This window comes from Portunus trituberculatus, chromosome 15, assembly GCF_017591435.1.
Source record: "Portunus trituberculatus isolate SZX2019 chromosome 15, ASM1759143v1, whole genome shotgun sequence".
Taxonomy (NCBI): domain Eukaryota; kingdom Metazoa; phylum Arthropoda; class Malacostraca; order Decapoda; family Portunidae; genus Portunus; species Portunus trituberculatus.
Window position 1 is genome coordinate 13,237,741 of NC_059269.1, and position 27,765 is coordinate 13,265,505.

The 27,765-nt window shown below is 41.0% G+C and overlaps 2 protein-coding genes across 6 annotated transcripts in view; one reads left to right on the plus strand and one right to left on the minus strand.

Moving 5' to 3' along the window:
* Positions 1-164: 164 nt before the first annotated feature.
* On the minus strand, positions 165-14,811 carry LOC123504036 (D-beta-hydroxybutyrate dehydrogenase, mitochondrial-like). Of its 5 annotated transcripts, XM_045254285.1 has the most exons (10): positions 14,739-14,811; positions 8,870-9,023; positions 5,767-5,939; positions 5,502-5,585; positions 4,895-5,057; positions 4,530-4,685; positions 4,078-4,183; positions 3,759-3,820; positions 3,357-3,499; positions 165-619 (listed from the first exon to the last, which is right to left on the minus strand). In XM_045254285.1, exons 3-10 carry the CDS (start codon positions 5,929-5,931, stop codon positions 461-463), a joined length of 1,038 nt encoding a protein of 345 aa, XP_045110220.1. In that variant the 5' UTR covers positions 5,932-5,939; positions 8,870-9,023; positions 14,739-14,811; the 3' UTR covers positions 165-460. The 5 variants fall into 5 exon arrangements, with proteins under 5 accessions (XP_045110220.1, XP_045110221.1, XP_045110219.1 ...); XM_045254286.1 differs by lacking the exons at positions 8,870-9,023; positions 14,739-14,811 and adding an exon at positions 14,235-14,725; XM_045254284.1 differs by lacking the exon at positions 14,739-14,811 and having other exon boundaries at positions 8,870-9,291.
* The window catches only part of LOC123504035 (trypsin-1-like), a 44,286-nt gene continuing 18,344 nt past the window's right edge, over positions 1,824-27,765 (plus strand). Inside the window, exon 1 of the mRNA XM_045254280.1 lies at positions 1,824-2,013. Within this exon, the coding sequence (XP_045110215.1) occupies positions 1,839-2,013 (175 nt within the window). The 5' untranslated portion in view covers positions 1,824-1,838. The remainder of the gene's footprint in view (positions 2,014-27,765) is intronic.

The window sequence follows — 27,765 nt, forward strand, 5'->3', positions numbered from 1 at the left end:
TAAGACTCGTACTTGGTGATTATCAAATATCCACCGCATTTGTACACGTTGACTTACCTGATGTATTGTAACTGTCAGGGAGGGAAAACTAGGTAAAACGTGATTTTTAAAGACACATACGACTTATTCAATACACACACAACACACACTAGGAAGGAAGAATGTTATCAAGCACAGGTTTATTTCATTTTTATCAATACAAGATACATTTATAACAAACTCAGTGCGAAAGGAAACTAAACGCACTGCACTAGGCGTCCTTTAAACAGACACATGACGTATTATCTTAAGTAGTTAAGCTATGGCAACAGGAACCCTGAGACACCAACAATGTGTGCTTCAGTCATAGATGAGGTGACGATGGGGGCGGCGTGTGATGGTGATAATGGTGATGGGGAAGGTGGTGATGGTGAGGAAGGTGGAGTCAGGAAGGGTTACAGGTGATGGAAGGAAACGTTTGCTACGGCAGGTACAACAGGTCAAACATCCACTCCGGCAGGTGGATAGCAGCGGCAACCTTGAGGAAGTAGTAAGTGTCGACCACACGGTAGCGAGCGCGGGGGAACCTCTGTGTCAGTGCTTCCGTCAGAGCAGCCAGCACAGGTGTCAGGTCCTTCTCCTGCAGGGAATACAACACTGGTCAAGTATGTAATAACTCTCTCTCTCTCTCTCTCTCTCTCTCTCTCTCTCTCTCTCTCTCGAAGTGACTAATGATGACCAGCAGACGACAGACGGTGGGAAGGACCTCTAGCGGTGAGTGACGTAATCTATCAGTGTGCAGCGACGGCTAAGGAGGATAAGGTGCCAGTACTTAGCTTCCTTTGCAGCGACTGTGGTGAATTAGTGAAATGTGTTGCTGTGTTAGTGTCATATGTGTGTGGTATCAGGAAACAATGGACATTAACTCAGATGTTTCCACGGGTCCATCAATATATTTACGCGTCAAGTGGTGCGTGTGTGTGTGTGTGTGGAGAAACACATCAGCCGGGCAGTGTGCTGGACTCCTTCCTGCTGTGTTCGAATGTCTCACTGCGGATAAAGGAAGCTTCATCGCTGGTGCCTCAAGGTAGGAATTCTAAGTTTTGTCTACCTCACCTCACTGTCTCGTCTTTCCTCTTGTTATGATGTGGGTTCGTCAGGATTGTGTGTGTGTGTTTTTTTTTAAATGTAAGAGCAGGAATTGAAAAGGATATACAAGGAAAAATTAACCGAGAAAAGTTACAGGGAGAAGGTAGTGGAGGCTGAACGGCTGGCAAATGACGGGGAGTGTCTGTCTAGTCTGGATTAAGTAGAGATGAGCGATAAATATTCACAGTGCCGTAAGGGAGTCGGCATTGGGGAGGCGAGGGATCAAGAAGGAGAGCCTCAGTGGTGGTGTTTGCGGCACTTGACACTCTTTCTTGCCAAAGTGAAGGCAACAAAGAGGCACAGGTACAGAGGCCATGTGCTGGGCCTACTGTCACCATTGGCCTCTGAGGGGTGGGCCTCTTCTGGTGCGTCCTCAACCTCAGTGTCCCCTTCAGTGTTGGAAGCCTGGCCATTACGAGTATTCTTAAGGCTTTTTTCTTTGTCCGTGGCCTTGTCAGTGCCTTGTCAGTCTCTCTCTCTCTCTCTCTCTCTCTCTCTCTCTCTCTCTCTCTCTCGAAGTGACTAATGATGACCAGCAGACGACAGACGGTGGGAATGACCTCTAGCGGTGAGTGACGTAATCTATCAGTGTGCAGCGACGGCTAAGGAGGATAAGGTGCCAGTACTTAGCTTCCTTTGCAGCGACTGTGGTGAATTAGTGAAATGTGTTGCTGTGTTAGTGTCATATGTGTGTGGTGTATCAGGAAACAATGGACATTAACTCAGATGTTTCCACGGGTCCATCAGTATATTTACGCGTCAAGTGGTGCGTGTGTGTGTGTGTGTGTGGAGAAACACATCAGCCGGGCAGTGTGCTGGACTCCTTCCTGCTGTGTTCGAATGTCTCACTGCGGATAAAGGAAGCTTCATCGCTGGTGCCTCAAGGTAGGAATTCTAAGTTTTGTCTACCTCACCTCACTGTCTCGTCTTTCCTCTTGTTATGATGTGGGTTCGTCAGGATTGTGTGTTTTTTTTTTTTAATGTAAGAGCAGGAATTGAAAAGGATATACAAGGAAAAATTAACCGAGAAAAGTTACAGGGAGAAGGTGGTGGAGGCTGAACGGCTGGCAAATGACGGGGAGTGTCTGTCTAGTCTGGATTAAGTAGAGATGAGCGATAAATATTCACAGTGCCGTAAGGGAGTCGGCATTGGGGAGGCGAGGGATCAAGAAGGAGAGCCTCAGTGGTGGTGTTTGCGGCACTTGACACTCTTTCTTGCCAAAGTGAAGGCAACAAAGAGGCACAGGTACAGAGGCCATGTGCGGGGCCTACTGTCACCATTGGGTTCTGAGGGGTGGGCCTCTTCTGGTGCGTCCTCAACCTCAGTGTCCCCTTCAGTGTTGGAAGCCTGGCCATTACGAGTATTCTTAAGGCTTTTTTCTTTGTCCGTGGCCTTGTCAGTGCCTTGTCAGTCTCTCTCTCTCTCTCTCTCTCTCTCTCTCTCTCTCTCTCTCTCTCTCTCTCTCTCTCTCTCTCTCTCTCTCTCTCTCTCTCTCTCTCTCTCTCTCTCTCTCTCTCTCTCTCTCTCTCTCTCTCTCTCTCTCTCTATATATATATATATATATATATATATATATATATATATATATATATATATATATATATATATATATATATATATATATATATATATATATGCAAGAGGAAGCTGGCCAGGGTGAACAAAAAAATGTAAAACAGGTCCACTTGATTGCCAGTTCCTTTAAAGAGTGATAGAGTTAGCCAAAATTCTGAAACAAATGTCTTGAAACCTCCCTTTTAAAAGAAATCAAGTCGTAGGAAAATGGAAATACAGAAGCAGGCAGGGAGTTTCAGAGCTTACCAGTGAAAAGTATGAATGATTGAGAGTATTGGTCAACTCTTGTATTAGGGAGTTGGACAGAATAGGGATGAGAAGAAAATTTTGTACAGCGAAGCCAAAGGTGGAAGGGAGGCATGAAGTTAGTAAGATCAGTAGAGCAGTTAGCATGAAAATAGTGACGAAAGATAGCAAGAGATGCAACATTCCGGCGGTGAGGGAGAGGCTGAAGACATTCAATCAGAGGAGGGGAGTTAATGAGTGGAACACTCCCCCCAAACATGCGAAGTGTACTCCATACAAGGACGGATAAAGCCCTTGTACAGAGTTAGTTACCAAAAGTTTTAAAAAATTTATCAAGTAAAGAAACAATCCGTAGCAATGAACGTTTCTTGAGTACGCTAAATGAAAACAGACTTGGGCAACTCACCCCTCCCTGTACAGACTCCCGTAGTACTCTCATGACGCTGTCGAAGTGATGCTTGCCGTAATCAGACCTCACTACCTCTGGCATGGACTCCCACATCTCTAAGCCCTCGTTCTCCACTCTGGTCGCCGTCAGCAGTTGGGTCGCTGTGCACAAAGGTAGCATTGTTTGAATATTAGTACGTGACGAAAGACTGATGTTATAAAAGTCTGGTTATGTTGGAATGTTCGTATTTATCTGTTTGTGTTTGATTTGCTTGTATTCTCAAACACTTTGGATTATCATAAGAACTATATTAAAGGCCGTACAGACGATTAGAGAGAGAGAGAGAGAGAGAGAGAGAGAGAGAGAGAGAGAGAGAGAGATTAGCGTAACATATTCATTAGTGAGTCCCGGTATACTCACCAGCATTGAAGTTACTCGGCTCTACAGCACAGACAGCCACGCCCCACTGCCTCATCTCCTGTCTGTGGTACCATGCCGGGACGTGGAAGAGGAGGGGACGGAAAAGTAAAGAATTATTGAGTGATACAATGAGGAAATTTAACATTGCCTCTCTGTATCTCCTATTCGTTTAGTGGGAAATAGATAAGGGATACCACTTAATCTTGTGAATTAACTAGAGGAGAAAGCTTTTAGTTCAGTACCCCGTGTGTGTGTGTGTGTGTGTGTGTGTGTGTGTAGGTGGGTGGGTGGGTGGGTGTGTGTGTCTGTCTTCCCTCACCTGAGACAGTCACTGAGGCCCTCCACTGCGTACTTGCTGATGGTGTAAGGAGAGAGGATGCCTGTTCCGATCACCCCCGACACACTGGACATGTTGACTACCCGACCTGTGGAGACACCGTGTAGAGAGAGCGTGGGAGGGGAAGGGGGCGATCTTCTGAGATGAATGAAAGGAAAGGTGAACAGAGCGAAGTAATTTTGGGAAGGAGTTAATAAGGAATGCATCGGTTCCTTATTTTCATTTCTTATTTTACATGTTTTATTATTAATTTTTGGAGGTTTTGATTGTGTTCTAATGATTTTTAGTCGATATATAACAAGTATTTTGCATTGTGAAGAGAAAACATCCATGAGAATTTGACTGATCATCTCGGTGACCTCCAAAACAGTTCTCCTGCGAGTTCAAAGCTTTTCAAAATGCAAGCCTAAAAGATAAAGCCGAAAGCATCTCACCTCTGGCTCTGCGGATGAGCGGCAGGAAGGCTTTAGTGGCCGCTAGCATCCCCAGCACGTTAACGTCAATGATCTTCCTGTAGGTGTGTAGCGGTACCCATTCCACGTAGCCCCTCGACATGATAGCTGCGTTGTTGACAAGCCCCCACAGCACCTCTGAGGGAAGGCACGCACACTTATCTTCCGTTGTCTTCCTATTTTCACACAATCTGTCTTACCGTGCACTTTACACTTTTCCTCCTCTTTTCACTTATTCATTACCCAAATAGTCATCCATCTATCCTCTCAGGGAATGCCAATCGTGTTTCTTATGCTTTTTTTTCGAAGTTTTACAAATTTTTTTCGTGGGTTGAGGACGGACTCACCTCTTTCCGGTAGCTGCAGCTTCACTTCCTGCACTGCCGCGTTCAGCTGCTCTTGCTTGGTGACATCCATAGGCAAAACAATGAGTCTCTCCGAGTGTTGCTCCCTCAGCCTTGCCGCACCCTCTCCGGCGTCATTCAAACACCCAGCAAACACTCGGAAGCCCTGACGAGGAAGAACAATTAGCGTCGGGCTTATAATGATATTCTTATGTACTTCCTCGCAGCATCTTCACTACATTCAAGACACTAGTTGAAGTTACACTAGGTTTTATGTGTGTTTGTATGGTTTTAGTGACCGTTTAACATGATTAAACGTTATCAAAAGGAGAAACACTCTTGATAATTCCTTTTGGTCTTAGAAAGTAGTCTTTGTGAGATAACAGACCGTATCTGAATATTGCTTCACAAAGACTCTTTATGTGAGTTATGTACGAGAACATAAGCGTTTACTCTACTGGAATATCAACAAGCGGCGTCCCACCACACGCCGGCCTTATCGGAATGATAGTTGCTATGCAGTAAGGAATGTGTTGGTCGCTATAGTAAATTCCTGCGCTCGTAGTGTCTTTATTAAGTAGTTTGCCAATGGACACCACGAAATATTTACCTGCTGATGGAGGTGGAGGGCAAGGGCGTGGCCGATACCATGGTCGCATCCCGTCACCACCACTGCCTTACCTGCCGCCGGCACCTGCAACGAGAACTGAGAAGTGAATGTGTTCCGCCACGCACTCACCAATAACAACAAAGGAGAACTGTTTAGGTCAAGTGAAGAGTCATCCAAGATCATTCTAAAAGGAGACAAGGAAAGGTCATTTGTGCGTCGCGACATCTCATTCAAATAAACCAAACCTGTGCAAACCAAACCTTACCTTAATGCAGGACAGCTGGAGGGCGGTGGCGGCGGAGAGGAACCAGCAGCCGATGAATATCCAGCTGCAGAAGGAGAAACCCAGACCTTTCAGTAGCAGCGCCACGCCTCCACTCACGGCACCCCACAGGATCACCTCTCCCGTCTTGTCGAAGCTCCACGCCATCTTTGCCCCTGATAAGGATGATCATGTCGTTACTCTAAATTCTCTGTAACATTTCTGCGTGCATCTCATGACTTTCAAAAGGCTCTAGCTAGTAGTTGAGGTGACATGGTTTTTAAGTCCTCGGTCACAGATGGGTTTGTTTTCGCCACCAGTCTGTTAAGTCAGCGGTGAGGAGGGAAGATGACGCGTTTTCCTATTCATTCTGGTTACTATTTGGTGATTCTATTCAGCTTCAGAAACTCGTGTGGGAGATTGAAATAGTGAAGACTTTGGCCATTAATCTTCTTACCTCCATAGACCCTTTGCTAATGTCAATAAAATGGTCTAATCATACCCAAACTCAAGACAAATGCGTTCCATTACTTATAAGGTTAAGAGCTGCCACCAGTACACCAGGGACAGTGAGGGGCAGGAACAGACGTAGGCGGTTCTGTGATGATGGTAGTGTGTTTCAAATGTAAGCAATCATGGATCAGAGATAATATTCCCTCAAGGACTGTCCATGACCTCTGTTGTATAAGGTATAATCCACAATGTTCCCACCGTAGCGCGACTAAGTATACATGTTTGCACCTCCATGTGACGCGATGCCAGCCGGGAGTATAGGAAGGGTTCTTGTGGCAGGATATCCGGCATTTCGTAACGACATGACTGATGAAGGTGGTGATGCAAACTCCCTAAGGACATCATTATAATTGCCTTGACGGAGTGACCATTTGTTTGTTTGCAGTACTGCGTAACCCGGTAAGTCTGGTCGAGCAGTGCGCAGCTGATGAATATGTATCACGCAACGTAGGAGGCGCGTGAAAGGGATAAGAGGGAAGTACTGTATTTTCGTTCTTACACTGAGGTAAAACAAGATCCTAGGAAGAAGATCAGCGTGTGGTATTTATGGCCATATTTAGAAACGCCTTCTTCTCCCACCATGGCAATTTTTCAAGTCCCCATACACGACTAGCCAGGTTTTCAAGACAGTTTCTCTTTATGATCAACTAGAAATCTTGCTAATCCATCACCATAACTATAAAAATGCCCTTAAAACATGAGTATCTTCAACTAAAGCCTTAAGAAATAGTCGTCGTGAGAGAGCAAAGCGTTTCTGAATACGGCTCTTAGATAGATAGATGAGATAGGATGAAATAGTAAATAGATTAATATAAGCAGACAAATACACAGAGAAATACATAAAGAAGTGCTTTGATTCTTCTGGAAAATTTACAGTAACACAATAACAAAATACTGATTAAAAGGAAGCGTGTTTCATTGAGGCAATCTGGTGGAGAGAGAGAGAGAGAGAGAGAGAGAGAGAGAGAGAGAGAGAGAGAGAGAGAGAAAGTGCACTTCTATCCACCTCCGCCACCTCGGAAGCCCAGCCATAAACACACCCAAATGTTTCTCCCTCTCGATGACAAGCGGGACCAACACTGTTTATCATCAAAAGAAACCGAGAACACTGTGCGTCGCTTATCGCCTTGTGTTCAGCCTCCCGCATATGACAAGTCGGTACACTACACAGATGCCCAGTGGTGAGAGTTTGCGTCTGTGCAAAACAAACAAGGCTGATGTGCAGTGTTGACCGCCAAGCAGTGCATTGAACACATAACAAGATGGCTTCAGTAAGTTGAATCAAATTAAGTTTGTTTTTGTTTTCTCTTTGCTAACACTCTGGGCTTGTTTACAAAATGAGTGCCTCAGATCAGATCACAAAGAATATCATTACTCTTTTCTGTTTAGCATGTACCGTCTTACACTACCATTCCTACCACGAGTTATGGGTATGATTAGACGATTTATTTACATGGAGGTCAGAATATGAATAGCCAGAATCTTCACTATTCTAATCCCCACATAATTATCTGAAGCTGCATAAAATCACCAAATAGTAAGCAGATTAGATATGAAAACACGTCATGGTACTGAAGGGTTACGTCATTGAAGAGAGTTAGTTTGTTCCAAGTTTTTTGTTGCTTGTCATCTACTAACCTTTTTTTTTTTATCATTTAGGTACTTATCTTCATTTCATCTAAATATCGTTTTACTTATTTTTTTTTTATTTTCAATGCAAAAAACATCACCTCGTTCCAGTAAATAAATGCACATTAAATCATCAAAAACAAAGCGTAAATTTTTCTCCTCCATCATGCGTAATGCAGCATAGCAAAGATACCAAGGCATGATAGCTCCCAGGCCTTATCGTGCCATCGCGCTGCCATCTGACACAAGAACACACATGAATGAAGACACAAGACTATATGCAGAAGGAAAGAAGAACAATAAATGAATGGAGAATGAAAAATGGAAGAAATAACATAAGGATGGATGAAAGAACACGGCAGGAACAGCATTCTTCAACTTTATAGCCACCTGACACACAGATTAAGGCACAAAACTATATGCGGAAGGAAAGAAGGACAATAAATGAGTGGAGAATGAAAAATGGAAGAAATAACATAAGGATGGAAGAAAGAACACGGCAGGAACAGCATTCTTCAACTTTATAGCCACCTGACACACAAACACAGGGATTAAGATTAAAGAAAATATGCGAAGGTAAGAACAAATGAATGGAAAATGGGAAATGGAAGAGTTAACATAAGGATGGAAGAAAGAACACACCAAGGACAGGATTTTTCAACTTTACAGCGTCTTACCTGGTCTGATGAAAGTCAATGGAGTTTTCAATGTATTCGTAATTTTAGAGATAGTTTGCAATGTCTTACCTTGACTATCTTTAACAGGCTTTCGTTCAGTGTAAACTCTTGACGTATCGATAGTTGTACCCGTGATTCTAGTGATATTTAACGAAGATTTCCGCATCGTCCAAGGCAGAAACACTCATGAGAACCGTATGAAAGCTCAGTGTTTCAAAAGACGGCCTCAGTTATTACTACACTATTCGAAATACGTACTGACACTCCCTCTCTCTTTCTTCCATTACCTCTTAGCGGACGGTGTTGGTCCTCTCGAAGGCACCCAACAGGAGAGACTGAAGGCACGGAGGACGGAGCAGTGGGAGGCCTCACCACGAGCCCCCACACACTAGCAACCCTCGACGCCCACTAAACCCTCCGCCAACCCGCGCTCCCACGACACTGCAGAGAGTTAAAGTGTTTTATGTGGTGTCGTGAGAACGCGTACATGTTTCTCAAGGCACACCTTCAAACTTCCTGGCTCCACCTACGCCCAAATAGGATGTTTTAAGTGCGCTGTTGATTTAAGTAGTTGTGTTGGTAAGGAGTAAAATGTGAGTGGAGGCAGTGAGGTTTTTAAAGGTATTTGTCTTAAGATGCAGCAAGGGCACTTTACAGCATAGGCCATAGGTAAACTAACAATAACAATTTTGGGTGATTCTCTCTCTCTCTCTCTCTCTCTCTCTCTCTCTCTCTCTCTCTCTCTCTCTCTCTCTCTCTCTCTCTCTCTCTCTGGGAACTTCTTTTCGTTATTTACCACACTATTGGAAAGCTGATACATGCTGTAAAAATACCCCCTTTAAAGTGTTCTCACGTATGTATGTGTGTAAGAAAAGCATTTTTTTTTTTTTTTTTCACACATACTGGCCTTTTATCGTATTGCAATTTCTCGATCACAGTTCCATGCACTATAAGTTTCTCTCTTCAGGAAAATAAAAAGAAAAAAACAGAATTATACTTGGGTAATAACCGTGGGAGGCGATACAGTTTGAATATGTAGCGAATGAGATACGAAATGAATGATTACAGCTGTGTTTAAGTCACTGGTGAGAGAAAGAACTAGAATCAATCTCAATCATTCATCCCTTTCTCTAGTAAACTCTGGAACTCCCTGCCTGCTTCTGTATTTCCAACTTCCTACGACATGACTTCATTTAAGAGGAAGGTTTCAAGAGATTTGTCCCTATTTTTGGCTAAGTCTCTGGACCCTGCAAGATAACTGACTACTTTCTGGGATTTTTTTCATTTTTCATTGCTCTTGGTCAGCTTTCCCCTCTTACATTAAAAAGTATGTCATAAAAGCGTAATAGATCTCTTGATATTGAAGGAGTTATGACTATATATGTTTCCGTGCATACGTAGAGTGAGGTTTCAAGACTTGTTCTAGACTTTTGGCTAACCTATAACTCTTTTAGGGAACTGGCAATCACGTGAGCCTTTTATTTGTTTATTTATTTATTTTCTTTTTTTTTTTTGCCCTTGGCCATCTTTCCCTTTAGTATAAAAACTCACAATTCACGGGCATTTTTGGCTTCCTTTTAGATGTCTTTGGAGTAACAAGCTCATGATGTGTCAGCTCATTACGTGGCCGTGACTCAGCCAGATTGTGTTAGCGATGCAGCGAGCTACAAAATTTGGGTCCCCGATTTGTACAAGAACGCTTACCGGGTTTGCAGTCTTGTAGCTTTAATTCTCAGCCTCGGCAGACTATCTTTCTAAACACCGCTTGAAGTTTGTTTTCAAGTCTTTTTGATAATTGATTTTTTAATTATTTATTTATTTATCAAGTTATTTATTTATCATCACAACGCCAGGAAAGTTGTCACCTGGAGCCCAGTGTCATCATGTTACGTGTGCCATGACGCATTCAGTGTCGCGCCTGTTTCCGGCACGCTGGGAGGATTACATTCCATTTATACTGATTTTGGTTTCCGGTGTCATAATTTGCTGCCTCGAGGTGGGACAGCGCATCCAGCGACACCTGGAGCACCCATTTGTGTCAGCCCCTCCCCTGCCGAGCTGCCTCACACAAGCAGTTATCTATTGTCAGCACATCTTTACCATATTGAGCAGCTGCATTTTGAGGAGATTGTTTGGTCACTGTAGAAGCCAGTGACAACACATTAACTTTGAGACAACCAAGGACTGATAACAAACAAACTTTTATTGTGTTGTGTTGTAATTGGCAAGCAAATTTACATGTATAAATTTCATGTGTTTAAATTTTGAGTCAACCGAGGAAGGGCAGTAAACAAGCCGATTATTGTGTTTTGTTGTGATTGGCAAGGCGGAGGAATATCAGACTGCAAACTCACACGTATAGAATTTCATGCGTTCAAAGGAAAATGGTAAAGATACAAATTTTGAGGCAACCGAGGAATGGCAGCAAGCAAAAACATTTCTATCTCAACTCTTTCCTTTTAACGCATGAGATTTTGTATACAATGTGAATCTGCTGTTAATATTCTTTCGTTTTGCTTTCTCCATGTGCCGTTGTGTAGTTCAGGTTAAAGGCCTCATTCTATCAATGCCTTATTTACTGTGTCTGATGACAAAACAAACGGAAGAAGCAGGTGTTGGATGCTGTGACCAGGATTCAGAACTTCCAGACTGCACGTGACTAGCCGCTCTAATGACGTGTTTAGTGTCTCGGTAAGGTAATGCCAGTGAGCTGCCCACCAAAGTAATCTTCAAAAATGAGGTGGCTTTTAAGGAGAAAAGTAATTACATATCCTGCAGAGAAGACTTATTGTAGTACTTGATTATGCTCCGGCAATGAATCTTTTCACTGACATAGCCGGAGATTAATACAGAGTGATGTACAGCGTCATTAAGTACAGAGACAGAGATGGATAACCTTCACCAACCCTCATCTTGATTCATTAGGGATGCATTATGTTCAGCCACACCGGTGCTCAAGGTGTTGTAAGAAGATACCACTGTTGACTTTTATTTTTCGTCTAATTTCAATGAGATTTTGTTTTAAATTATTCTTCTCCAAACTTCATATTTGACTAGTATTACTAATTTCCTGAGAGCGAAGACCCGCGCCTCATTTTACCAAGGCTGATTGCACGCAAGTCATTCTAACTTCGCTTATAGACCTTGAACACACACACACACACACACACACACACACACACACACACACACACACACACACACACAGACATAGACACACACACACACACACACACACACACACACACACACACACACACACACACACACACACACACACACACACACACACACACACACACAAGATCCAGCAGTATGTAAATGTTATCAAATTTCCTTTATAACATAGACAAAGCTTCTCACATAAAATCAGTACGACTTCATACAAGATTTCCTTAGCCTAATACAATTTGCGATACCACTTCCTCAGCAACAAGGAACGTTTATATACACAGCTGAGAGTGTAAGTCAAAGGATGTGTGTATTCCATTAGCCAGACTATAAAAAGTGTGTGTTATGAAGCAGCCTTGCCAGTAAACACACTGTTAGTAATCTAAACAGCATCTCAGAACCCTTCATGTGAGCGTCAGCAGTTTACCCGCCAAGAAATACAGAACATACGAAACAGCTCAATTAAGCAACGTATGGTAATGATGAAGAGGGGAGAGGTGGTGAGGAGGAGGAGGAGGAGGAGGAGGAGGTGGAGAGGGAGTGACTTGGTGGGAGTGCCGTTGAGAGGCCCCAGGTACGGGATGTAACGAGGCTCGTGAAGGTCAACTGGCTGCTCTTCACTCAGCCGAGAAGAATAGAAGAGGGTCGAGGTGAGCAGCAGCGCGTAGTCTGAAACGCTTTGCTGTCTCACCATCACTGCTTTCCAAAGGCTCCAGTTGAAGATACTCGTGTTTTTAATAGTATTTTTATGGTTATGATGATGAATTGGCAAGCTTTCTAGTCTATTAAGAGGAAATATAGTGATTGAAAACCAGGCTAGTTGTCTCTGTGGCCTTGGAAAATTGTCGTAGTGAGAGGGGAAGGCATTTCTGAATATGGGCGTAAGAATGAGAGAAAGTCAGTTAAAACCTCGTATATACAGTTAAAAGCTCGTATATTGAAGCTTGATTTTATGTATATATATATTGTTTTATTATTGTTATTTTTTATCGTCAGTCCTTCCTTCCTTACTTTCTCCCCGGAAATGAATGCTGCATAGTGAATGAAGTGAGCATAAGGTGACTGCGTGTCTAATACAAACGTAACATTCTGAAGACGTAGGTCGTAGATGCATTAATTGAAGGATCGTAGACGTTTTATTACTTACTCATTTGTTTTTGTTTTGTTTTGTTTTTCTCTATTGTTGTTGTTGTTTTTCATAAAGAGTCAGTGAGGAAAAAAGAAAATAACGCCTCAAAATTTAACACGACTAGGAAGAAAGTAGGTGAAATATTCATGAGTTTTGTACTTTTTTGTGATATATTTCTAACTCCTCCATTCATGACGTTATTTATCATAGAGAATACTATTTTTCTATTTATTTAAACGTCTCGCTTAACATTACTGCCTTAACTAATGCATAATATGTTTTGTGAATGTATTTGAGATGTATTACAGTATTGTACATAATCTCATCTATCTTTTCATTCATTTTCTGTGTTACCTCCCCGAGCAACAATTCACCACGTTGTAACATAAGTAGCAATGTAACAACAGCATCAAATCCTCTCAAGTTCAACCAGAGCGTTCGCATTTTCCTCCTTCCGTTTCATTCTCGCTAAGTAGGACGCGACATCTGAGACGAACACTCATATTTGTTTCCGAGAAAGAAATGAACGTGGAAATACTACACCACTCCTTTTCCTGCCATCATGTTCGTCCTAAGAAAAACATCCACGGCTCGTATGATTGATGACGCGGTCCTTGTCCCTTATCACTCCTTCTTAAGTGGACCACGCCCCCTGGCACTGGCGTCACGAGGACCAGTTTAGTTGCCTGACAAGAAAATAGGGGTTGCGTTCCCAGAAGTTTAATATTTCACCACAACATTCTCGTGTGTACCGCGGAACAGTGAAGATGGACACGTGGTTTTAAGGACCCGCATTCAGAAACGTTTTGCTGTATTAAATTCCACCACGACTATTTTCAAAGGTTCTTATTTTCTTTTTTGCAGGTTATTGAAAAATGACAAGGATAAACTGACACTGACTAATGTTACTAAAAATAAACAAGGATAAAAGTACATATACACTGACGTAGAGAAATATAGATAAATACTAGAATCTTTTAAAATGTGATGGAAGGCTTATCAAGAGTGTTTTTAATGTTGATATTATAGAAATCATGTTAACCTGCAACTAGAACAATAAAAACACCTTTAAAGACCCGTATAACACACACACACACACACACACACACACACACACACACACACACACACACACACACACACACACACACACACACACACAAGTGCACTTCGAATGCCATGTCAGTGTCTCATAGCCTCGGCCTGCATATCGAGCACCAATCCTTCACCACACATGGCAGAGTCTATCTTCACGGATGCTCGCTACTTAACCACTGATGTATACACTTGGCCTCTTTCAAGCACACCCATCCACTTAGAACACTGCGCACACGTTCAGTGTTTTAACATACCATACCCTTTTTATCTTGAAAGCTTGCTGGAGTTATTTCTGATACACACACTTAACTTCTATAAGCACCAATATGCATCTTATACTACGCCACTAAGCCACTACTTCACTCTCTTCGCCATGCTTTTAATCTTCACTGTTCCCGCGTCACAAACAGCCTCTTCGGTGTTGCTATTCCCAGCATCTCTGTGTCAGCAACTCATCACTCAATACACACGCTACTGGCCCCTTTCGTTTCATCTGTTCCTTCTTTCTAGTGTTCGTATTTTCAAACACTTAAGAGTCTCTCCGGGATTGTTTTAAGAGACCACAGAGATTATTCGTCACATTCTTGGTTGTGGTTGTTGTTTTATCACTAGCAGTCACGCAGAAGCTTTGTTTATGACGAGGATTCTGAAAAACACACTTGAAAACTGGCAATAACTTTCACTAGAGCTTGTTAAAGTAGTCGCGGTGAAATATGGAGAGGTTACAATGCGTTTCCAAACTTAGTGACGCTCTGTACCTCGCAGTACGAATGTTAAATCTGCCAATACTGCTGCTGCGACGCTGACGAGTATACGCCACCACGGCCGCGGGATGCAAACTGACCCTTTTGCCTTCCGTGTTCCGTCTCAACCTGTCTGCACTACCCTGCCTCTCCCTACCCACCCACCCACCCACACACACACACACACACACACACACACACACACACACACACACACACACACACACACATAGTCACCCTAATTCCTTCTCCCAATAGTAAGTTTACGTATGATTGATGCAAGGAAAGATAAAAAGAAAAATATTAGTGAAGGCCGTCATTGAAAACAAACGTGAGCAGTAACCACAAAACCAGACGGGCGATAACTTAGGAGAGACCAATGGTACGATCAGCCTTGGGTAGAGAGAGAGAGAGAGAGAGAGAGAGAGGGGAGGAAGGAGATAAGAGATTGCAAAATATGTGTTTTTTGTATGCAGTTCTTTTCCTCCAGTTGTTGTTATTGTTGTTGTCGTCGTCGTTGCTGTTGTTGTTGTTTCTTTTCTTCTTCTTCTTCTTCTTCTTCTTCTTCTTCTTTTACTGTTCTTTCATCCGTTGTTATTGATGTTGTTGTTGGTATTATTGTTGTTGGTAATGGTGGTTGCTTCAATCCACTTATTTCTTTCCTTCATTACCCTGCAATCGCTCTCTTCCTCTCTCTCTTTCTTCCTCCTCACTCTCTTCCTCCTCCTCCTCCTCCTTCTCCTCCTCCTCCTCCTCCTCCTCCTCCTCCTCTTCCTCCTTCCGCTTCTCCTTGTCATTATCATCATTATATTTTTTTTGCCTTTACATTTGAATTATTTTCGCCTTGTAATCAATACTGCTTTTATTGATAAGCTTTCCCGCCCTCAATACATGTTTTTGTTGCTTATTGCTTGCAACTCAATATCATTTTCCTTCTCTTACTCATCCTTGTTTTCTTCCTCCTCCTCCTCGTTCTCCTCGTCCTCCTCTTCCTCCTCATCCTCCTCCGCAACGGCACAGACCATCTCTAATGTTTTATCGTTCAGTGCCCCGCCTCCAAAAACACCGTCCTTCACCCCTCCTCTTCACCTCTTCCTTCTCTCACTCTTCCCTCTCCCTCTTCACTCCCTCTTCCTTCACTCCTCACTCTTCGCGTCATTTTCAGCACCTCCCGTAAACTTTGCTCCCTTCTCGAGTACGTTCCCCTTAGCAGTTGTGTTGAGAGGTGCAGCGTGTGTGTGTGTGTGTGTGTGTGTGTGTGTGTGTGTGTGTGTAGCTGAGCAAGCACAAAGGAAAATCACTCCTAATTTCCTTTGTTCAGCACTCCAGAAAGTTGTATCTCTAATGATAAGTAGTATTGCTTTCATCTTACGAGACAATTTCTAAAGGTCACATATGAATACTAATCTTCTAATGATGTTTTTTTTTTCAGAAACTTATGTGGGGGATTAGAATAGTGAGGATCCTGGCCATTACTCTTTTGTCCTCTATAGATCCTTCCTAATATCAATAAAATGGTCTAATCCTCAACAAATCTCAAGGTAAAAAATGTGTCCCAGTATTGAAGGGCTTAATGGCGCAGTATTCTTACTCAATTACCACGAGATACATGAAAGCACACTTGAAACACTATAGCTTCCGCCAGGCCCTATTGGAAGTGGCCAAGATAGCACCATGAAACGTCTGGGAAAGACGTCCATTGTTATTCGTTCAAGGGGCGGCCAGACAGGAAGTGGGTGAGTCAGTCTTGTTATGCTTGCCTTTCCTTCCTCTCTCCTTGTCCTTTTCTGGTCAGCCGGGCGACAATATAAACTTGTTTCCTTTCGCGTGACGACGGAGTAGAGTCACGTCACTTCAATGTCCATAACTGGAAGAGTGACAACCATGTGTGTGTGTGTGTGTGTGTGTGTGTGTGTGTGTGTAATTCACCACGGTCGCCTGCTGGTCACCCAGCCAGTCTTCGCCATTACGGAGCGAGCTCAAAGCTCATAGACCGATCTTCGGGTAGGACTGAGACCACAACACACTCCACACACCGGGAGAGCGAGGCCACAACCCCTCGAGTTACATCCCGTACCTATTTACTGTTAGGTGAACAGGGGCTACACTTAAGAGGCTTGCCCATTTGCCTCGCCGCGCCGGGATTCGAACCCGGCCCTCTCGATTGTGAGTCGAGCGTGCTAACCACTACACTACGCGGTGTGTGTGTGTGTGTGTGTGTGTGTGTGTGTGTGTGTGTGTTAGTCAGGCTCTCACGTCCTTTTTTTTATATCAGTAATGCAGAATTCTTGTTAGATTATCACAAGAATCCTGAAACGCCTTTTGAAAGATTTCAACTCCTCATTAGAAGCTGCTTAAAACTAGGCAAGATAAGGTCCACATTTCCATTTATGCCTCGTAAAAAGGGAAACTGCCTCTGAGCATTCCTGACATACATGGAAAGGATATACGAGTGTGCAAATTTCATACAAGACTTCAGTTCAGTGTGTGCTTCGTGAGTAGGAAAGTTATGAAAGAAATAGAATAATTTGTAAAGTATTTCATCAAGGAAGGGAATGAGGTGACAGAGTACCAAGATTCAGTGGTATATATTTTGTGAGCAAATTTTAGACAAGACTTCAGTTCAGTTCAGTGTGTACTTCGTGAATAGGAAAGTTATGAAAGGAATAGAATAATTTGTACCATATCTCATCACAAAGGAAGGAAATGAGGTGACAGAGTGGCAAGATTCAGTGAGGGTAATTTTTCAGAAACGCTTCCGCCTCTCACCGCAATCATTTTCAAAGCCCTCAGAGACGATTAGTCGAGTTTTAATGAGTATTTGTCCTGTTGATAATGCAGAAAACTTGTTAACATGTCACTAGAATTACAGAAACATCCTTAGAATCCCGTGTCACTTCAACTAGAGCTTTCTGAATATAGTGGAGGTGCTGCGCGGAAGTGTTCCAGAATATGGGCATCAGTGGTATAGATTTTTAGCAACTGACGGCTCGAAGAAACAGTAACAGGCAAAGTAGATAGGAAGAAGAAAGTAGCTACAATCACGTGCTGTTAATGGTGAAAGGGTGAGAGGATATGGAACGCTCAGCATGTATACAAGAAGAACTGCACACTGTGATAAGAATGACCAACTGTTTAGAAATGTCAGAATTACCACCGCGTGTCAATCAGTGCCTTCTATGTCATAGAAAAGACCACCATTGTGTGTGTGTGTGTGTGTGTGTGTGTATGCGTGTGTTATTCACCACGGTCGCCAACTGGTCACCCAGCCAGCCTTTCCCCTACGGAAAGAGCTCAGAGCTCATACTGACCGATCTTCGGGTAGGACTGAGACCACATCACACACAACACACACACCGGAAAAGCAAGGCCACAACCCCTCGAGTTACATCTTGCACCTATTTACTGCTAGGTGAACAGGGGCTACACATAAGAGACTTAACCTCGTCGCTTCCCGGGACTCGAACCTGGGCCCTCTGGTTGTGAGCCGACTACACTACGCGTGTGTGTGTGTGTGTGTGTGTGTGTGTGTGTGTGTGTGTGTGTAGCAGATCTAAAGTTACAATTAGGGCAGCAGCTGGCAGGGATCACCTACTCGTGCAAGCAGAGAACGACACAAGGTCAGAATCCCATTTCAAAAAGTTCCCAGCAGTGAGATAGAAATTAATTAATAGAATTATGTTAATGATAATAATAATGAAGATAGTAATCATAACGATAATAGTAATAATGATAATGATATTGATATTAATAACTATCGTAATAATAATAATAATAATAATAATAATAATAATAATAATAATAATAATAAAGAAAAATAAGCACATATATTTAGCCTTGAGTCACAGTTTAGAGGTGAAAATTACGTGTTTCATATATAAACAGACTATCACCTATACTAAAAGAGCTTCACATTGTAAACACCAGAAACAAAACACATAAGAGTATTAGTTTCTTTGTTATTGTTGTTATTCAGTCTGTAATGCGCAAGTAGTATTCAGCCTTCATATTTAATTACCAAGGAAAATATAGTTGACATTGTTTTTCTTTCTTCTATAAATGCCGACAAGGACATCATTAAATATCCCCAAGACTAATTTTTTCCATCTTTAAGTTCTTTTATTTTTATTACGCAGAAATATCAATTTAGTCGCCTTCTCTAAAGATTGAGTGAAGGTCATGTGTTCTTTCGACTTATCTAGGCATTTATCCATCACATGTTTCCTTTGTCAGTAATTCACACACACCCTGAATGCTGTTTTTGTTCCCTCGCTTACATGTCCTCCAAAACCAGTGCTTGTTACACCATTATCCTTTGTTTATTAGTTCTTATTTCTACAATTTTTGCGTCTAATCATGTCCATGCGTCATATGTTTCTTTAATATTGTCTCACATACAAGTTAATGCGTACATACATGAAAAGGGAAACCATAACCTCAACAATATGCTGACCTGGAAATATTTAAAGTAGTTACCCTTATTTCATCAAGACCCCTATACGTTTTCTTATAAAGGGTTAGCTGAAAAAAGAAAACGTGGCCTCTCATTCACAGCTGTATAGGTTTAACAATGAAGCGTAGTAATAATCATTCTTAATACAACCATGGACTGGAGACAAACACCTGACCTCCACCATTTCCTGAGGCGCAGCTGACAATTGACAACCAAGACCGCAACTATTCACACCAATAAAGACAATGCAATCATCTACTTCACGAGAGAGAGAGAGAGAGAGAGAGAGAGAGAGAGAGAGAGAGAGAGAGAGAGAGAGAGAGAAATATACAACGAAAATCAGGGTATATAACGTGTATAATCTCAGTAGCGGTAGCGGTTTATCAAGAGACCAGCAGGTGAATGAGCCTTACCTCCATGTCCCTCTTCCCTTCCAGCACTAGACACACTTTCCAGGCCTCGTAAAGTCACTAGTCCACATGCCATCCCCAGCAGACTTAGATGTGAACGAGTGGGTAGAGAGATGGTGATTGTGGTTTCATATTAAGAGATGTGAAGCGAGGGGCCGTTATGGGAGTCCGCGAGCCGTTTTGGAGGATCGAAGGGATCTCTGTGCCAGCAGCCTCTACGATTTAAAATATTTCTTGTTATGGTGTCCAGGATATCAGGAAATAAGGAAAATGACAATAATTTTACAGAGGCCATACATAGAAGAAGGAAATATTAAATGACAATTGCTTTTTGAAAATGGAAAGATAAAAGAGAAGAAGGAAATAGTATATGAAATGTGGAAAAACAGAAAGTCAGCGGAAGAACTTGTTGGAAGAAGCAGAGTAAGAAGATAGCAGTAACATCAGGGAAGCGCCGATGTAAAGGAAAAACTTCCCGAACTACACCTGACTTGACCTGCATGGGTTCGAATCCTGGCCACAGTCTGAGATTAGGAAGGACATCCACTCGGGGTAACGATTCCCATATGGCAAAATCAAAGTCTCTCGTTCTACCCCTAAGAGTATAAAAAAACCGGACGTAAAAACTGCCAAAATTAAGAGTTGTGAAGTATAATAAATATCAAATCCACACCGTATGTACGTGGTAAGAACGAAGTCGTGGTGAGATGAGAGGAGAAGAATTTGAGAGTTTTGATTATAGTTTTGACTGTCGTTAGAGAAACCTTTGCAGAGATAAAAGGAACATGAATGAATAATAGAATAAACTAGATAGTGTATTAGTAATATTCATGAATGTTAAAAGTAGAAGTCCAGAAGTAATATTGAAGCTGTGGCACTGGTCAGATTCCTGGTCCATTTATTACAGGAAGGAAACCAAGAAGAAGAATAGATAAAAGCATGCAACGGATGAGAAGTATTGCATATAAAAGGAGATTGAAGCTTTTTGAATTGACCTGCCATAGATGAACATAAAGAAGAGGCCAAACAGAGATCTTAAAGTGGTACAAGGGATATAATAAGGGTAACATAAACGAAAGTATTAGTGTCAGTAATCAGGGTAGAACGAAAAATAAAGACATCAAGAGAGAGAGAGAGAGAGAGAGAGAGAGAGACAGACATACAGACAGACAGACAGACAGACAGACCGAAAGGAACAGGTTTTTGAATGAGGTGGTAAATGGAGGGCATAGATTTAGTAGTGGGGCAGATCGAGTTAGTGCTGAGTCATTTGGGAGCTTTAGAAGATTAGACAAGATTAGACAGATTTATGGTCGGGGATGATAGGTGGAAATAAATCGTCACGTTTCAGATAGGGAGTGCCACGTGTATAGGCATGATGGCACCTTGCAGCTTCCCTTATGTTCTTGCGTTTGTATGTGCTGTTAGAAATAAATGAGGATAAAAATAGATGAATAACTAAAATGGAGGTATAATGGTTGTGGATAAGTACTTTCACGTCATCCAATAAATATGTAGTATCTTAAATATGACGCTTGGAATGGTAACTGACATGAAGGCAAATGTATCTCGTAGTACTGAGGGAATGGAAGTGAATTATGGGGCAGTTCCTATGTTGTCAAACTAACTAAACTAAGTAACCGGATAAATTAAACTAGATGTAACTAACAACTGCATTTCCAATCTTGACTTCATTTAAGAGGGAGTTTCAAGACATCTGTTCTTTTTTATTTATTTTTTATTCATTTTGTTTTTTTCTATTTATTTATTTTTGTTTATTTGTTTATTTATTTATTTTTTTTTTTTTTGAGGGTGGCTAAGTCTCTCGGACCTGCAAGGGGACTGGCAACTGAGTGAGCTTTTTTTTTTTTTCGTTTTATGTTGCCTCTGGTCAGCTTTCCCCTCTTACATAGGAAAGAACTAACCAACTATCTAACTAATTAGATAGAAAATCCACTCACTCACTCACTCACTCACTCACTCACTCTTTCAGCAATTAACATAAAAATAGAATAAACAAAAACTTCCACTAAAACTAGTAAAAAAGAAGTCGAGATTGGACTCTGAAGAATTTAAGAGTACAGTTCCTTTTTATTCTTACCACCACCACCACCACCAACACCAACATCACTACCACCACCACTACTACTACTACTACCACCACCACCACCACCACTACCACCACCACCAGTAGGCCGAGAGAGGATTTAAGTCAAGAGTACCGGCTCCACCCTCCTCCCTACCCTACTACTCCTTTCCAGTACCGGGAGTAACGATGACTAGGCCGCGGAGGACAGTGACCTCGTCTGACCCGGCGCGCCCCTTCCGTTCCCTTGCCCTTGTCCGCTGAGGAGGCGAGGAGTTGCATAGTTTCCCTGAGGATGAGAGGGGATACCTAGCGCCTTAACCCTTTCAGTACTGGGACGCATTTTTATCATGAATTTTGGGTGTGATTAGACTATTTTATTGACATTATGAAGGGTTTATGGAGGTCAGAAGATTAATGGCCGGAGTCTTCACTATTTCAATCCCCACACAAGTTTCTGAAGCTGTATATGATCGCAAAGTAGTAAGCAGAATGAATATGAAAATGCGTTTTGCTACTGATAAGATTAACCCCTACAGTACCATGTCGAGTTTCCATATTCATTCTGCTATACTATTCGGTGATTTTATACAGCTTCAGAAACTTATGTGGGCGTTGAAATAGACTTATGGCCATTAATCTTCTGACCTCCATAGACCCTTCCTGATGTAAATAAAATGGTCTTATCGTACACAAATTTCAAGGTAAAAATGTGTTCTAGTATTGAAGAGGTTAAGGAAGGGTAGAATTCTCAACCCCTTTGTTTCATAAAGGGACTGCCAACTGTAGGAATGATGTTTTCTCTCTCTCTCTCTCTCTCTCTCTCTCTCTCTCTCTCTCTCTCTCTCTCTCTCTCTCTCTCTCTCTCTCTCTCTCTCTCTCTCTCTCTCTCTCTCTCTCTCTCTCTCTCTTTTCTTTTTTAAGCTTTCGTTATTTATTCATTTTTCTCTTTATTTATTCCTTTATTTCTTCTTCATCTGATGGTGTTTTATTCATTTCCATAAGGGTCGCATTTAATGTGGAAGAAGATTCATTTATTCATCTGTTTATGTCTTATTCTATTTTTCTTTGTGCACTAATCGAGGTGTAGAGTGCAAGAGGACACCAGTGATAAAGACAGCAATGAGCACCATCTTTAATGCTTCCAAACGTTTCCACATCTTATATCATCTTCAGTGACCTAAAAAAGAAACATGAAATAAATATAAATACACAAGTACAAAGGTTTAAAATAGTGATCAAATACAAAGGTACCATGACGCGTTTTCATATTCATTCTGCTTACTATTTGGTGACTTTATACAGCTTCAGAAACATATGTGGGAATTAAAATAGTGGAGACTCTTGCCAAAATCTTCTGACCTCCATAGACTCTTCCTAATCTTAATAAAATCGTCTAATCACGCGGAAACTCAAGGTATAAATGCGTCTCAGTATTGAAGGGGTTAAGAGGTAATGTTAAGCAGTATAAAGGATTTAGACTGACAGTGTAGGGTTTATTATAGCAGCAAAAAGGGAGTGTTTGTTCATTCGGGTGGTTTATTTTTTAGATAGGATTTGGAAGGATTAAAACAGGGTGGTATTTCTGACCACTAATATACTAAAGGGTTCACTATAGTACAGAACTGAATAGATGAAAAAATGCAAATATGAAATGACTGTAAATGACTGTACACTCGTTTGAATATCTTGTTCTTAGGATAGATAACAAGGATTTCCAGCCACTATACGAGATACAGAATTTATCATAGTTAGGAAAATGATAACGACAAATAACAAGAAATAATAATGAAAATAGTGCACAACCATTTGGATGTCTTGTAAAATGCATTGTGGAAGGATGGAACACAATATTTCCTACTAAGTGGTAAAACAACAACAACAACAACAACAACAACGACGACGACAACAACAACAACAACAACAACAACAACAACAACAACAACTATGTACCGGTTGGATGTCTTCTTATGGGATGATAATATGTGTGGTTACGAAAAGCCTTGTTATGGATTCCGGCAGCGAGAGCAGGAAATGGTGTGAGAGAAGGCAAGGCGGTGTCCCTCCGCTCTATCACCACCACCACCCTTCCACCCCTCCACCACCACACACCCAGCGAAGAGTGGAAGGTTTATGAGTCATGTCACGTGTGGAGCGAGATTGTGTTAGATTTATCACTGTGCTGTACCATAAACTTATCATAGAGCTCTTTTTTTTATATAACCACTTCAGTACCAGGACGCGTTTTCATATTCGTTCTGCTTACTATTCGGCGATTCTATACAGCTTCGGAAACTTATGTGGGGGATTCAAATAGTGAAGACTGTAGCCATTAATCTTCTGACCTCTATAAACCCTTCCCAATGTCAATAAAATCGTCTAATCATACTCAAACCTCATGGTAAAGATGTGTTCCAGTACCGAAGAGGTTTAATTAATTTACAGAGGCTTAAAGGAACATGTTTTTATGTTGTTATTTAAAAAGGCTGTTTGAATATAAGAAAAAAAAAAACAGGAAAATATGTATATAAAAAGAACTTATCCTACTTATTATCGTACTTACATGTGAAGGTAATAAGTAAATTGAATACATAAGTTTGACAATAAGGAAGGAAATCAGACTAACGTAACCTCTTCAGTGATATGACGCTTTTTCATATTCATTCCCCTTACTATTTAGTGATTTTATACAGCTTCAGAGATTTATGTGGGGATTAAAATAGTGACGATCCTGGCCACATATCTTCTGACCATCATAAACCTTCCTAATGAAATAGAATCGTCTAATTATACCCAAAACCATGTAAAAATGCGTGCCAGTACTGAAAGGATTAACATGCATCTGACTATTTTATGAAGTTTAAAGCTTAGAAACAACAATGAGACGATTTTATTTAAGCAGATTTAAAATACAGGCAGTAAAACATGAATTATCCTATTGTTCCATACGCAATCTCTCTCTCTCTCTCTCTCTCTCTCTCTCTCTCTCTCTCTCTCTGTCTGTCTCAATAATATCCAGTGGTCATATCCAATTAAAAATCCGGTCCATTCTTTCCCCACGTCAAGCGCCGCCCAAGCGATCACAATGTATAAATGATTCGTGGGTTTTTGTGTGTGCTCATCTTTCCCTTTGCTTACCGAGTCGTGATGCGCATTCAGCTGGGAGAGAGAAAAAAAGGGAGACTCTTAGACGTCCTCTCAAAAATGTCTGTTACCGTAATAGATAAACAGTCAAGCTCTTCACCTTCTCCTACCTCTTTCACTTCACAATACTCCTCCTCCTTCTCCTCCTCCTCTTTCTCCTTCTCCTTCTCCTACTTCTCCTTCTTCATCTCATCCTCTTTCTTATATATCTTCGTTTAGACTATTTTCTTGAGTCTTCATCATTCTTCTCCTCAATTCATCATTTGCAATTCTCTTTTTTTTTTCTTTTCTTTCTTTCTTTCTCCCTCTCATGTCTTCCTCCTTTTTTTCAGCATTTTTTTTTCTTTCTTTCTATCCGTTTACTATGACATTTATCTTTTTCATTTTTCTTTCTTTTTTTTCATTGTTTATCATCTTGTTTCATCTCTTTTCATGTTTTCTTGTCCGTTACTTATCACCCTCTTCTTTCCTCATCTCATCTTGCTCTCCCCTCTCTCCCTCCGCCTCCTCCACTTCCTCCTCTTCCTCCTTTTCACCATCTAATCTTTCTCTCTGCCATCTTTTATTTATTCAGCTTTGTTTTACGTTTGTCATTCTTTCACCTCCTTTAATTCCTTCTCCCTTTCATCTTGCCTTGTTCTCTTACTTCTACTTCTCTTTATCCTTCTGTTTTATCCCATTTTTATGATTATTCTTTATTATTTTCCTTTTCTCTCTACTATTTCATACTTCTTCTCTTATCCTCTCTTCTTCCTTCACCTTTTCCTCTTTTTTTTTCCTTTCTAAATTCGTAATGCCTATTTTTTTTCACCATCTATTTCTTTTCCTTATTATTCTACTTGTCTTTGTCCTTATTTTCATCTTCCCTTCACCGTTATTTATCACTTTATTCCATTCTCTAATTTCATCACTCGTTTTTCCATCTTCTTTTCCTCCTTATCCGTCCGTCTTCATGCTTATTCTTATCTTTATCTTTATTTCACTGCATTTTCTCACTTCTGCGTCACCGTAAAAATCCCACAATATTACTTAATCAAATTCCTTTTTCGTGTCTCCGTCTTATCTTCTCTGTCATCCCTGCAGCTTCCAACTCTCTCTTCACCTTCAGTCTAAACTATAAACCAACAGCCAACCTCAACACCTCTTTGTCCCGTCGATGCGATTAAGACATTCAGAAAGATAAACATTGACATTAATTATGCAAGGTAAAGATATTGAGTCATAAGAAGGAGAATAATTTAAGCTTGTTTGTTAAGAGACGGAGAGAGTGCTGTGATTCAAGCCGTTCAGAAAGAGTATTAGAAAAGATGGAACAAGACACACTGGACGAGAATGATACAAGATTGATAAAGAACATTGAGTCGTTGCAAGGAGAATAATTATTTAACTGTTTGCTGAGATATTAAAACCGCGATGTAGTTCAAATAATTCATGAAGGCTTTCTTTTTTTTAAGTTTCCAAGATTGTTAAAGAAAAGGTGAGGAATGAAGAGATGTTAATGGTAATAAATACTGAATGTTGAGTTATACAAAGAGTTCAAATATTCACTAAGATGTTAAAAAAGAGTTGTATTTGGGATTTCAAGTTTATTTAAAAGACAGAGAAAAACAAACTGAGAGAGGATAAGGTGAATAGAGAGATAAATAGATGAAAATAGAGAAAAGTAGATAGACAGATAAAAGAAATTGAAAAATGTGAGAATACTAAGTTAAAGTCTTTCACTGCAATATCCAACACCTCACGGCACTAAAAACAACGAAATTTCAATGAACATTTACAAGAAAGAAGAAAAGAATAAAAGAATAGATTTACCAATTTTTAGACAGCATAAGGATTGAGACAGCCATGAAACAAGAAGAAAAAACCGCCGAGGTACAGTGGAACCATTCATGCTTTGGAGTCCGAGGGTCTCCAAGCGCACGGGTTCGAATCCTGTCCACGGTCCGAGTATAGGTTGGGCTTCCTCACTCGGGGCAACGGTTTCCTAGCATGTGGGCTTTGAGATAGGAGGTGCCCGAAATAATATCCCCTTTAGTCCATAAATTCCCGTGAAAAGCCTACATGGTATAAATAAAAAAAAAAATGTTTACTAATTCAAGAAAAACATTATCAAACTGAAGGAAGGAAGAGTTACCTTACCTCTGAAACACCAAACACGAGTCAAGTCATCTGAAAAAGAAAAAAACAGAACAGAAAATTTTAAATACCGCAACGAGAAAACAAAATCAATAGGGATGCATTTTATCTACCTATCAGCTCACCTAGACACGCGGCGTATACAAGAGGTTCAGGAAGGCAACACTATCAGGCAGAACCTCACGAGGGCGATAAGGTTATCTCCAAGCTCCAGCGCTAAATCTGCCATAATAAAAGAAACTTGGTATTATGCTGGTTAATTCCTACTAATTCCTCTTTCAACGGATGTAATTATCACTTTATCACATCCGCTACGTTTTTTTTATTTTTTTTTTTTTAGTTTTATGTAGGTTACTCTCTCTCTCTCTCTCTCTCTCTCTCTCTCTCTCTCTCTCTCTCTCTCTCTCTCTCTCTCTCTCTCTCTCTCTCTGTGTGTGTGTGTGTGTGTGTGTGTGTGTGTGTGTGTGTGTGTGTGTGCTTTTCTATCGGCAAAGTCAATTCAGTTTGTGTTGTCTTTGTATAGAAATTTGTCCCTTTTTTTCATAATGATGGTCGTTTCTTTTCTACCTTTCGTTTTTTTTTTCCTTTTCGTTTCCTTTCTTTTCCTTTTCTCACCTGCATTCCTTCTTTATTTTTTCCTCATTTTTCTACTTTCCCTCTTGATTTATTTATTCATTTACATTCCCTTCTCTTTGTATATATGTCAATAGAATTCATGAGTTAAGTAAACTGAGTAAGTGTCGTCATATTTGTAACATTCACCCTTCACTTGTAACATTACTAGTTCCTTTTCCGTAACCCAATTTCACGTAG

Excerpts from the sequence above, each read along its gene's own strand:
- LOC123504036 (XM_045254282.1), bottom strand. The coding sequence starts at position 8,748 with ATGCGGAAATCTTCGTTAAATATCACTAGAATCACGGGTACAACTATC. Across the intron at positions 5,586-5,766 it reads TCCAGCTGTCCTGCATTAAG|GTGCCGGCGGCAGGTAAGGC; the intron begins GTAAGGTTTGGT and ends TTCTCGTTGCAG. Across the intron at positions 4,686-4,894 it reads GCTGCAGCTACCGGAAAGAG|AGGTGCTGTGGGGGCTTGTC; the intron begins GTGAGTCCGTCC and ends GCCTTCCCTCAG.